Source organism: Andrena cerasifolii, chromosome 7 (assembly GCF_050908995.1).
Source record: "Andrena cerasifolii isolate SP2316 chromosome 7, iyAndCera1_principal, whole genome shotgun sequence".
Lineage (NCBI taxonomy): Eukaryota > Metazoa > Arthropoda > Insecta > Hymenoptera > Andrenidae > Andrena > Andrena cerasifolii.
The window spans coordinates 15383978-15395956 of record NC_135124.1 but is presented as its reverse complement, the minus strand read 5'-3'; the positions used below and the strand labels follow the sequence as shown (position 1 = coordinate 15395956).

Sequence of the window (11979 nt, the reverse complement as noted above, 5' to 3'; positions counted from 1 at the left end):
GCCTGAATAACTTATGGTTGCGGCAACGCATGCATCCTTCGCGGAGCTTCTCCGCGACAGCGTTGTCGGTGAAATTTCTTTACTCGAACATTGCAGATTCAATTGCTTAACCTGTAGCCGATTAAGTTTTCAAGAACCGATTGCTTCATTGAACTAAGAAGCGAATTAAGACTGTTCACTAATTCTCGTTCCTAATGCCGTTAAACTCTATCTTACCCGTGCAAATGTTCTGTATCATGGAAATGCGACAAGGAGGCGATTCTTCGTCGTCTACGTGTCTCGTTCTTATCTTCTCACGCTCGAGCACCGTGTTACCTATCGAAAAATCGTGGGCGGCGAGCCGCGTCATCCTCGCGAGTGAAGCAACTGATCAGTCGGCAGCCAGGCGAGCGCTGCAACATTACGGGTGGGAAAGAGTCACGTTCTCAGGGATTAATACGGTTTTCTGCGCTACGTATCGCCCAAGTTAGCAGCGTAAGCGTGTCTAATCGAACGTGACCTTTACTCCGCGAGTCAGCGAGAAAAGATGCGATCTTCGACGCTCCGATTACAGCACGCTGACCTACGCGCGCTTCCATGTGCTGGAAATTGTTCTTGACACTTCGGTCACCTCCGCCTTCTTCTGATCGTTGGTTGCGATCTTTCCGTACTTAACGTTTCCATCACTGTTCCGACTTCTCCCTGAAATCGTTCTAAAGCCTCCGCGAAGTTATCTGAATCGTTGTATCCGTATCATCCGAGAAACGTCGAGACGTTAATTCTCGCTCGTCAAAAGTAGAATCCTCGTTAAACCCGAGTGACATTTGTCTGCTCTCCTCCATTACCATTTTAATGCACCGGGAACTTATTATGAGAACCCGGCGAACTGCTCTCGATCCCCGTGGTTACTGTCCCCGTAAGCGCGGCTGAGTTATCGTGAGAATGTCGCGTGTAACGCGACAAAGTGCGCGAGGATACGGGCTCGTAAGCACGGAGCCGATCGTGGTAGCGAGCAGGGACCTTTGTATCCGTTTGCTGGCGTGATATTAGTAACGGGACGATTTACAGGCTATTACATCGGCGTTCCGGGCTTAATTCGTGTCGGGGGCAATCGAATCTTGAAATTCGTAGCCGGGTGGAAGAATCGAGGTGGAACGACCGCCCCGTTCGGTTTGAACGTGATCAATGCTAATGGTGAGACTGACATTTGCAGTCATTGTCTGCGCCAGAGCGGACGCAATGCATTGCGATCCTTATGGGAGCAGAGTAGCCTACTATTGGCGCTTCGAGCGTAACGGTGCTCAAGAAGTCGCACGTGCCCGAATTGTTTCCCAATTTGGGATCGCCCCGTACCCTTTTGCCGATCGATAGTTCAATATCGAACAGATGGAACGAGAAAAGGAAACGATTTGGGGAAAGAGAGAGGGTATATCTGTAGGGGTTCCCAAAAGGGTGATCCGCTTTATTGGATGTCTTCTATTTCTGTAAAATTTTCAAGCTTCCCTCAACCCGTCACGTGGGAATTAACGTCGCGCGAAGTTTGGAGATCGGACTTTTAAAAGGCGTTTAAAATGAGCAGTATTATATTACACGCATAAACTTATGATTAATTACTTATTCAAATGCGAATCTCGCACAACGATTGAACTGTCGCATCGTGGTTGAAATTCCCTTAAAATTCATCGCGGCGCCTTAATCGGTAGCAGAACGAGGCACTGAATTATTTATGAACACCATGGGCACCTCCTCGGCTCGAAATAATACGGAAACCGACTGCATCGCAACACGATCCACCTCCTTTCCGTTTTCTCAACGTTTACCGAGATCCTGGAAACGTTTCTAAGGAGTCGGTTTCAGTGTCGAGTCTGTATAATTCTATATAGGAGGGAGCAGAAACGGTTCCGAGGGAATTCGTGACTCTATTAACGAGGAGTCGTTTCATTCGCCTGAGAATTGCTAGTCTTGGTCTGACCGCGATGCAAATCTTTATGGCTTCGTTTCGCAGATATCATTCCACTGCAGAGAGGAGCGAGTAATTGAATTTTAATTCATGGACTCCTTTACTGACTATCGATCGTGGTGCAACTCCCGTTAGAAGATGGAAATTGATCGACGAACGTTCGCGAGTTTGAGCAGCAGTTTAGGGCTGGCTCCAAGTTGTTTGGTCAGAGTAAGAGGAGAAGCTCCCAGAGTTATTGGCTCCAATCACGAAGTTTTCTTCTCGTCTCCGAGGCAATTCGGGGTGTAAAGAGGTAGAAATATTGGTTGCGCTCAGTTTCATCGAGCTCTAGTCTACCTTCAGCCACCTAAAACAGAAGAAACGATTCTTCGACTGCGATCGTGAGATTCAGATCTCGCTGCAAGTATTGACGTGGAAATTGCACTTCTGTCGGTCGGAGATTCAGTGACGAAACGACCTTGGCCGCAAAACCCAGGATCTCGTACGCCTCGTAAGCAGAATTCTTCTGGGAACTCGTGTAGGAATCGAACACCCCCGAGAGTGAAAGGACCACGCCTGCTCTTCCCCCACGATACGATGCGCCGTAGTCTTCTGTTTTCCGTTGGCGTCAATTACGAAAGCATCTGCTATTTCCATTCCTCTTCTCGTTCCTCTCACCGTCTCTAGAAAGTAGAAGGAATTACTTTCGCGTCTCGTTTCCGACTTTACGGCAGAATAAAATTCGGTGTGAGTTGCTAAAGACAGATGAAAGTGTCGCTTAATGATATATTTAACGATAATCGTGTGCTCGTAACACGGCTTTCATTTCAGCCGATTGATACAAAGTTGCTTAACAGCGCGATACTAAAAGTTCGTGTCGTTTATAATAGCGATAATGGTTCCAACGCTGTGAGCGCATAAATTGTTAACGGCGAGTCCTAAACGCTTGTTTCCTCGACCGTGATATCGACCAACCGTCACGCAGCCGATGAAATCTTGGATTTTATTGCCTCAGCTTTATATTGTTCGCTTTAGCTGAACCGTTTTATTAATCGCGTCAGCCATTTCTCGATTTTTCCTTTCGCCTGGTACTTTCATCTACTTATCCCGTATCAAATAGAAACCCTCATTTCGCATAGAACCGACTCTTCCTTAACTCCGGAAACAAGCCCCGAAATGAAAGCTCATTCCGTTAATGAAGGTAACAAGGATCCTCCAAGTCGAGAGCGTAGCGAGGAACCAGTGACACAGCACAGCAAATCTTGCTGTTTACGTAAACCTGAACTTCACATAAACGACAACTGTAGGGGATGATCCGGCTCGAGAATTCCGCGGTCGATCTCGTTTTAACTGTGAATGGAACGCTTCGACAGAGAGAGACGCTGGTATTCGTTTGAGTTAAAAGCGTCGCTGGAGTCACTCAGCGGGAATTATGTCCGCTCTAGAAGTCGTATCCCTTTCATCTGAGCAGTGAAATAAGCTCCACAAATTTTTTGTATCAATCATTCCACCCTGAAGCGCGAAAACTGACGACGACACGTTCGAAACTCCCGCCTGTTTGCGTCGAAGTGAAACGAGGCTGTACATGGTCAGCCGAGGTGAATTTTAATTCCCTTCGTACCGGTTCTCCGATTTTCATCTGTCGCGTGGTTATGGGGAACACCTGCACAGGAAAGATAAAAGTCAGTAGATGATACTTGCGGTTAATCTCCACGTTCCTCTTCCATCGATCGATTCCATCGTTCGCGAAGAGGTTCCATGGGATTCCGCGGGTTAGCACGCGTTGCGATGGCTTTGATTTTATTCGTGGTCAACTGCAGGGCCCACACAGCCTCGTCCATCGTTATCCACGGTCGCTCTGGAACCTGGAAGAGATTTCAAGGGCCCTTTAGGGGTGTTTGAAGCTGTATTTGTGGCGAACCGAGGCTACAAACGTGGAGCCTCTTCACCGCGTCGAATATGCTGTGCTAGCAGAGGACGATCAACGTTACTGTCACTCGTCCACAGACAAAATATCATTTGACACTCTCGAGGATCATCCAAAGCCCGAAGCTCGTTTCAAGTCCGTTTCGCGAAGCGTTCATACGAAAAGCTTGTTGAACCGATGAGCCGAGATCACGGGGTTGCAAGGTCCTAGTAGCCTGGATGTTGTTCCACAAAGGGTCGCTTGTCCCTTCCGTTGACAGCGTTGCACTAACGATCCGAGTATAGCTTACGAAAGCAGGGGGGGCAGTTTCCTCTGTAATCAACATCGTGCCAATTACCGTTTGACAAGTATCGTAGCGAGGAAAGACGATCGTCGTGGCTTACGGTTACCTTTATGACGTAGTCGTGTAACATGGCACTCGAAGATCCCTCCCACTCGCGAAGGAGTGGTTTTACCGGCGAATTGTGGTTAGGACGTTCTGGATTGTCAAGGCTTGCTTTGATCTTCGGTTAGAAATTAACTGCCAGAACATAGGAGAAGATTTAGATCAGTATGGTGAAATTTCTGTGGAAATGTCATAAATTCATGGGTAGAGTTGAACATTGTGTAAGCTTTGTCAAGAATTCTTAATCCCCTAGTTTCCTCTGTTGGTTGTCTCTTTGACCTAGAATAATCTTTGGAGTATTATATTCTATCCCCTGATAAGGAATCAATCAAAAGATGGCTCTTCCTTAATCGTACGCCTCTTAATACTTCAAAGATGGCAAAGAAAACACAGCAAGCGGTCATTAGCGCGTAAACAGGCAATTTCGATTCGCACGTAAAACTTTCTAACGAGTCGACGGCTCTTGACAAATCTGTCATTAGCAAACCAGATCCAACCGCGACGAACCATAGCAACAGGCGGTCGATTTGGAATGTAACGTTTCGTTAGAAGCTGCTCCCTCGAATGTTTCCACGGCTCACTCAGAGGAAAAAGGAAATCTTTCTCGATCAAGTCCAGTTCTGGAATTAATGTGGATTCTCGGGAATGCAACCAAAGTCCAATTACCTCAAATATCGGCTTGTGTTAAAGTTAATGAATTTCGAGCGGAGAAAGCTGCTCGTTCGGGATCAGCGAATTGAAGCCTGTGAGTTTGAATTCGGAAATTATAGAAGACTCGTCTTCGCTTGCCTCTAGCAAGAAAGTATTTCAGTAATTCACTAGGTACTTTTACATATTTCAGAAGTTAAGGGAGGGCTGGAACGACGAACCAACCAGTTAACCCCAGTCGAATAATTTTTGATGAATTATTAATATTCATACCGTATTTTATGGCAGCCACTCGACGACGATTAATGAAACTTCCAGCTTCCGTTCTCCTGAATCCAGCTTTGTTCTGCCTAGATCGCTGGCCCAGCTTGATACGCTTCATCGTCCTATGAAAGGGACGAAGCGGATAATCGGTTCGACGTGTTTAATCATAGAAACCGTGGGCCAATAAAGCAGAGGGTTTGAGCAGGCCATTGGAGAAGCTGTGCCTCAGGTTGAATCCGGATCAAACAATATTCGTTGTTCCATGGTAGGCGTTTGCTTGCCGCGAAAGTTGCATTTAAGCCACGTTCATCGGAGCTTGGATAGAAGTAGTAGTAAGTGCAGTGGAGTGGCTGTGGAGGAGCGACGAGTTGGATTGGAGGGGGTGAGAGTGGGCGAGGATGTCGGCTAGAGTATCGGAATAATCGAGAAGAGTGAGTTTTAAATACTGATGCTTTATTTTATATAAAGTATTGTATAAATGTATAAACGCTATAAATATGTGGTATCTATCTATGGTGGTGGTGGGGTGCTAGTCGTGATCGCAAAGAAAGGGTATGACGAGGGCGGGCGGGGTCGGGGGCCGGCAGCGGCGCGCCATCTATTTACATTCATTCACTCACGGGAAGGGCTGACCTACCATAATCTACCGGTCTCTCTCTCTTTCACTAACAACATAAACACGATTATATAATATATGTGTAATGTGTGTCTATATACGAGTACACATATAGCAATAAGTGTGTGTGCGCGCGTGTGGCAATGTGTTCGTACATATATATATATACGCGAAGGAATAGTAGTAAATAGTATGTATACATGTGTATATATATATATAAAGAGAAAACATAATATGCGCGTGGGACGAAGTAATGTAGTAATAATAATATGTATGCTTGAGTGCGGCAGTGAGTATAACAACTTGTGAGCCGGCGGGGAACGGCCGCGCGTTGCCGCGTTTTGCCGCGTTTGGCCGCGGTCGTCTTCCGGCCCAACGGAAGAGGAGAGAAGTAAAGAGAGAGCAGTAAAAACGTGTGCGAAGAGCGGCGGCCTTACGGATGGTGGGAGACACGTTAAGAGTGAAAAAAATAAAAGAGAAGGTAGAGTGCTGCCGGAGCAACGGTGGGTGTTCAGAAAACAGAACAGACCCAGTTGGTCCAACGACGAAGCGCCAAAGCTTGTCCACTTGCTGGGTCCATGGCGGAGCGGGCCCGGTTGCCAACGTGCTAGCGCTGACTGGTGTCCGTTCTCGAAAGCGTCGACCACTCGCCGCCCGGTTGCCCTATCGTCCTGGATGTTGGGAGGGGGTGTGGTCACCTCTCGCGAGTTTTGATCGCGGCATGGATGTCGGTGTCGCAATCGCGGCTGGCAATCGCGGCTCCGATGATCGGTTCCCTCGTTGTCGCGTTGCAGTTGATGAAACGAAATTTGACTAAATTTTACCCGTGCCTCGTCTGGACGATGGGGGACGAGTCGCGTCGACGCGGAGGGAATCTCGATGCCGGAACCACGGATCACGAATGGCCGGTGGCCACGATTCTGCACTCCCTCGGAGATCCGAGCCCAAGATCGATGAGGGCAGGGGGCAAGCGTGACGGGCTTTCGACTCCGCGCTTCACTGTGTCTCGATATACGGACCGACTGGACTGCGATTAAAATATTCCGACTATATACCGACTACACCATTAACGCCGTCGCTCTGTGACCATGTTCCCAGGGTTGGACGGAGCTTTGGGAAGAAGACCGTTGAGCGCGTTTGAGGATCGTTTGAGACCGGTAAGTGACTGTGGTGGGTATGCCGCCGTCGCCGAGCCGAGATCGATGGGGCCTTAGAGCGTCTAGTACTTGCCAAGTACCCCGGGGATGATGGCTCCGTGGGAGCCAAGTCCGGCGTGGATGGCGCCAGATGGTCCGTTGATCACAGCAATACCGCCATCGTGTCCACCGAGTCCTCCGGCGATACCGCCACCACCTCCACCAACAACAGCGATGGCACCTGTAAGTCCGAAAAAATCATCCACAGATTAGATCGATCGATCTTCTCTTTACGCGTCTCCTCAATCGGGTAACCATTCTCCACTAGAATACAGACCAACGCCACCAACGCCACCAAGACCGAGTCCACCACCTGGAGCAGCAGCGGCAGCAGAGCCAGAGTCACCGTTGTCACCGTTCAGGTTGGAGCCACCAGCGTACACGTTAACGCGGCCTACGCTGGGTCCAATCAGGTTAGCACCACCAGAGGAAGATCCGGCGACGGTAGCAACACCAGATGAAGCTCCCAGGACGGTGAATGGGCCAGTGGCGGGTCCTACTTGGACAGATGGGCCGGTACGGGGTCCAGAGTTACTCTTGAAACCTTCCTGGGGTCCTCCAATTTCAGAGGGTCCAACCTGGGGTCCTACGTTGGCTTTGGGTCCTTCAGCGGGTCCAAGGTCGGCCCTACCGCCGATCACTCCTATACACGAGGAGAACAAATTTAATCCCCGCTCAACCAACATCGCTCTCCTACAGATAATCCAGCACGCGGCTCTTCTCGACGATAGGCCGCCTTCTTACGCACCACCGGATACGATCTGTTGAACACCAGCAGCACCAGCCGCTGACGCAGCACCAGAGGCATAGCTGGCAGCCAGTTGCGGGGATCCCAAAGAGGACGCACCACCCTGAGCAGAGGCTGCGGTGTTTGCTCCCGCAATAAGACCACCAGTAAGTCCAGCGGTACCACCACCGACGCCGACGCCAACGCCACCCAAGCCGACGCCACCCAAGCCGACGCCACCTAAGCCAAGGCCACCGCCAAGGCCAATGCCGCCAATGCCATGGCCTCCGCTGAGGGCAATGCCACCGCCGTGAGCGATTCCGGCGCGGGCCGTCGCCACTGCCAGACAGGCGAACACAACCTGCGAAACAGATGGAAACCTCCGTTGTTTACCATGTACAGAGAATGTTCACCGCGATCGCTTTTGTACGTGCCCGAGACGACCTATACTATCGACCAGCGAAATCGCCATGGAGGAAAAGCAAGGAGAACCGAGATGACGATCTCGCGAGTTGGTTTACGGAAATGTCGTACACGATTTCAACTACCCGTTGGCTTGGCAGCGAGTACCACGCGCCCCACTGTAACAGACACCGCAGGCTTTCACTTTCGACGCTAGGCCCGAGCGGTTCCGCGGTGTCGGGGAAAATAGTCGCGATCGATTTCGACCGTCTTGTCCCTGGCGTGAAAGCGTGCACGAAGCGCGCCGGAGCCACGCGAAATTTCGTAACGCCGCGGAACCGTAACGATCCCATCTCGTACCGAGAAAACGCGAGCTCGTGACACGGGGTGCCGTAACGTTTCGCAATTCGCAATTCGAAACGATCGGCGGAACCGATTACACTTTCCCGCGGCCACCTATCCGCGATCTCTCCCGTTCGCGATCAGTCGGGCCCGTTCGCCACACCTCGCAACCATATTAGGGGAAGAAATTCTTTCAGGCTACCCATTAATAGCTGGCCGCCCCACCCCTCCGCCAGGTCGCGTAGAAAAACAGCTACCGATCGCGTTTTATGCAACCGTCAGTCGGATACCAGTGGAAGATTCATAATTAATCAACGATAATCTGCTCGACATCGGCGGGATTTGGAGCTCGCCCGATCCAACTGGAAATCAGAAATACCTGATCTCCTTTCGCGAAACCAGCCGATACGATGGAAACAATTTAAAGTTAACGCGAACCGATCGCGACAATTCTCTCGGGGCGATTTTTCTTTCCCGTTACTGGAAACGACCGGTCGGCGCGCTGCTACCGCGAATCGATTGGAAAGACAGCGTGTCGCGTGAAGAGAAAATCGGTGCGATGGGCGGAAGGAAGTTGAAGTCGCTTTTAGGAGAAGCCCGCGGTCGCGTGCAATAGACTACAGAACGGGAACGTTAGACGCGTGTCACGCCCAGCTCGGGACCTAAGCTGCGCTTAAATGGCACCGAGTGGGTCTGGTATTATGCATATCTAACGACTTGGCGAAACTTTCACATCCCCGTTTACGCGGAACGAGGTAACCGTGTGACGTGGCCGACCGAGCGTTCTCGCGAGCCTGGCGATCGGAAAACCGGGGATTTCGAAACGATTTCGAGCACGGCTCGCCGCGAACCGGTGCAAACGGCGATGGCTCGACGGTTCGATCGTCGTTCCCGAATCGTTCGATTCGGCCACTCGAGAAACGTTACCCGATGTAGGGAGAGTTATTCGAATGGATGCAACTAATTCGAGGCTGTTTTCAGGCTGGAGCGACGAGTGTTACGGTCGAGAGGGAAAGTAATAGATCTGGACGAGAAGAAGAGCGATCGAGAGTGGAGAAACGGTGCACGTGAATGAAGATGCGCCGAGGATAGAACCGGTCGACGGTTGAATGACGATGATACTACTACAACCGGTTTCGCGACGCGGTCACTGTACCGTGCGACGGGACTTCTTGTCGCATGAATGGAGCGGGACAAGAAGGGCAAAGTCTGGTCCGATTGTTTCGTCCCGCGAAGCAAAAAAGACCAAAGAGCAGTTGAGCCGTGACATTGAATCAGGGAGCGGACGCCGCGGAGGCGCGCCGAGGGTGCGGAAAGCAAAGAGCGCGGCGATACGAGGGTATTCGATGCTTCTGTAACTTTACCCCGCGACGCAACGATAGATCGCCGCACGGATCGATCTGTCTTTCAGACCGGCTTCCAGCTAACGTCTCGAGGAAAGAGCGTGCTCGAGTGTCCTCGAGACTGTCGTTCTGATTTCGTCGCGAAACGGTGTAATCCCTTTAAGGACACCGAGCAAATGGAATTTTATAGCTGCACGATTAAACCGCGATGGAGCGGAAAAAGCTTAATTTTGAAAAACGAGACCGTTTTTGGACACTGATCGAATGCAAAGCCGAGCGAATAAACCGATGATTGAGTAAAGAGACTGGAGAGATGCAAAGAACGAGGCCCGATGCCAAGTGAGAGAGATTAGAGAGAACCGTCGGAGCCGCGGAGAACGCGAGTGATAGTCGGATACCAATCGAACACCCCACGAATCACCAACCCTGTGGCGGATACTCACAAAGGCCTTCATGTTTGGTGTGTGTATAGTGGGCTGGTAGTCCGGTGAATGACTGACTTGGGCCGGGCCGACGGGCCTTATATACGCCTAACTCTACTCTGGCTACGCTCCACAATCACCATCCTTTCGAAAGCAACGCGCTCCACCACCCTCCCCCCAGAAAAACTATAATCCACGTCGTACCAGCGGCCGGCATAGACGAACGTAGTCCCACCAGCTGCTTTGGGGCCAAAGGGGGGCTCCCCCGTTTGCACCGGCGCGGCGGTGCAGGCTGACGTGTTGTAGGTTGTTCGCGGGTATTCCAACGGCTTCGTTCGTGTCTAACGGCCACAGAGAACAGCCTCCTACTCCACCCGCCCGCCATCTTGGCCTACAAGCTCGGCATCCACGCTGCAGGCCGCACCAAGTGCAACCAGGTACCACCCGGGTTACCTGGTCACCTACGATACCCAGCTCTCTCGTGCAGGCGTGGTGCACGGACGCCCAGGCTCCTGCAGCCGAGCGGCTCTATTGTTGCTCGGCTCTCCTTGGTCACAGGTGCATCGGCCAAGTCTCAGGGGGTTAATTGGGCAGTCGTTGATGCACGCGGCACAAACAGTACCGATGAAAGCCTCTTTTGTTATCGGGTAGAAGTAGGGGCATGCTTCAAGAACTACGATCAACGGCTGTACGATTATCCCGCATGGCTTACCCCTGTTTCCTCCCCTTTAACGGGAAACAGGGATGTCAAGATCGCAAAGACGAAGAGTTCGAACGTTCGTCTATTAATTGTAAAGAGAACATGATTCTCTTTCGCGTCTGAAACGCATCAATTTTCCAGAATGCTCCACACGAGACGAAGGCCACGCTCAGCTCGGTTACGCGATAAATCGACTGGAATTCGCGAGGACGGTGAGTAACCGAGTCCCTAGAGCGAGAAGACGGGACGGAAGGATTTCCTGCGAGCGCGGGTGGACGTTAAGCGAAAAAGTTTATCGTTCGCCAGCGAAAGAGAGGGAGCGGAGAAGAAGGGGAGAGGAAGAAACGCAGATCCACGAATGGCGACACGCGCGGTCCAGATTATGGCACGCTCGTTACTTGGAAACGAGGTCCTCGCATCGAAATGGAGTTTCGCGTTAGTGGCAAACGTTGGAACGTTCTAAAGAGTTGGAATTGCGGGTTGTTGAATGGCCTTAAGGAACCAGAATTCTTTTCTACATAGATTGCCTGCCGTCGTAGTCGACGCCATCGCTCGTTACTTATTACCTCAACCTACTAATTCCCAGCTGCCACGCTGGCGTTGTAAGGGAAGCCGAGGATCGAGCCATCGCCGCGAAGTGGTTGACTTCCACCCCTAGAGCGACAATTTCGAATTACGCCGTGTCGTTTCCTTCGAACGAAGTCGCTTGGGGATGGAGGCTTTTCGTCGCTACAAACGAATCGTTTATGGGGTATTTTGCATCGGGGCTTTCTAGAGTCTTGAAGCAGAGGTTCGGGGACCAATTTCTCGTATTCGCCCAGTCGAACCGTCGAGGACCTCCTCGACGAAGCTTCTCATCCTTACCTGGTTCCTATCCGTCTGTGTGGCTGTACTGGCTCCCGAAGATGATCTTCAAGGTACATTGGCCCGCGACGAGCAGACCCTGCTAACAGAATCATGAGTTTCCTTTGGGAGAACGCGGCCTGTCGTTTTCAAGCAGACATCAGCAATGGAGAAACTTTTACGCGAGACTCTGCTCGTAAAAGCCGTACTCCTGTCAGCGCGCGTGTTCTAATTCGATCCCAACGA

The 11979-nt window shown here is 51.0% G+C and overlaps 1 protein-coding gene across 1 annotated transcript; it reads right to left on the bottom strand.

Moving 5' to 3' along the window:
* Positions 1 to 5574: 5574 nt before the first annotated feature.
* Positions 5575 to 10259, bottom strand: Apd-3l (apidermin 3 like). Its single transcript, XM_076816200.1, has 4 exons — positions 10212 to 10259; positions 7703 to 8042; positions 7232 to 7597; positions 5575 to 7135 (listed from the first exon to the last, which is right to left on the bottom strand). Exons 1-4 carry the CDS (start codon positions 10221 to 10223, stop codon positions 6978 to 6980), a joined length of 876 nt encoding a protein of 291 aa, XP_076672315.1. The 5' UTR covers positions 10224 to 10259; the 3' UTR covers positions 5575 to 6977.
* Between the last annotated feature and the right edge of the window lie 1720 nt (positions 10260 to 11979).

Bases quoted from the DNA above. Each gene is read 5' to 3' on its own strand.
- Apd-3l (XM_076816200.1), bottom strand. The intron at 7,598-7,702 runs GTGCGTAAGAAG...CCTCGTGTATAG, and splicing joins TCAACAGATCGTATCCGGTG to GAGTGATCGGCGGTAGGGCC. The intron at 7,136-7,231 runs GTCTGTATTCTA...TCGGACTTACAG, and splicing joins TGGTGGCGTTGGTGGCGTTG to GTGCCATCGCTGTTGTTGGT.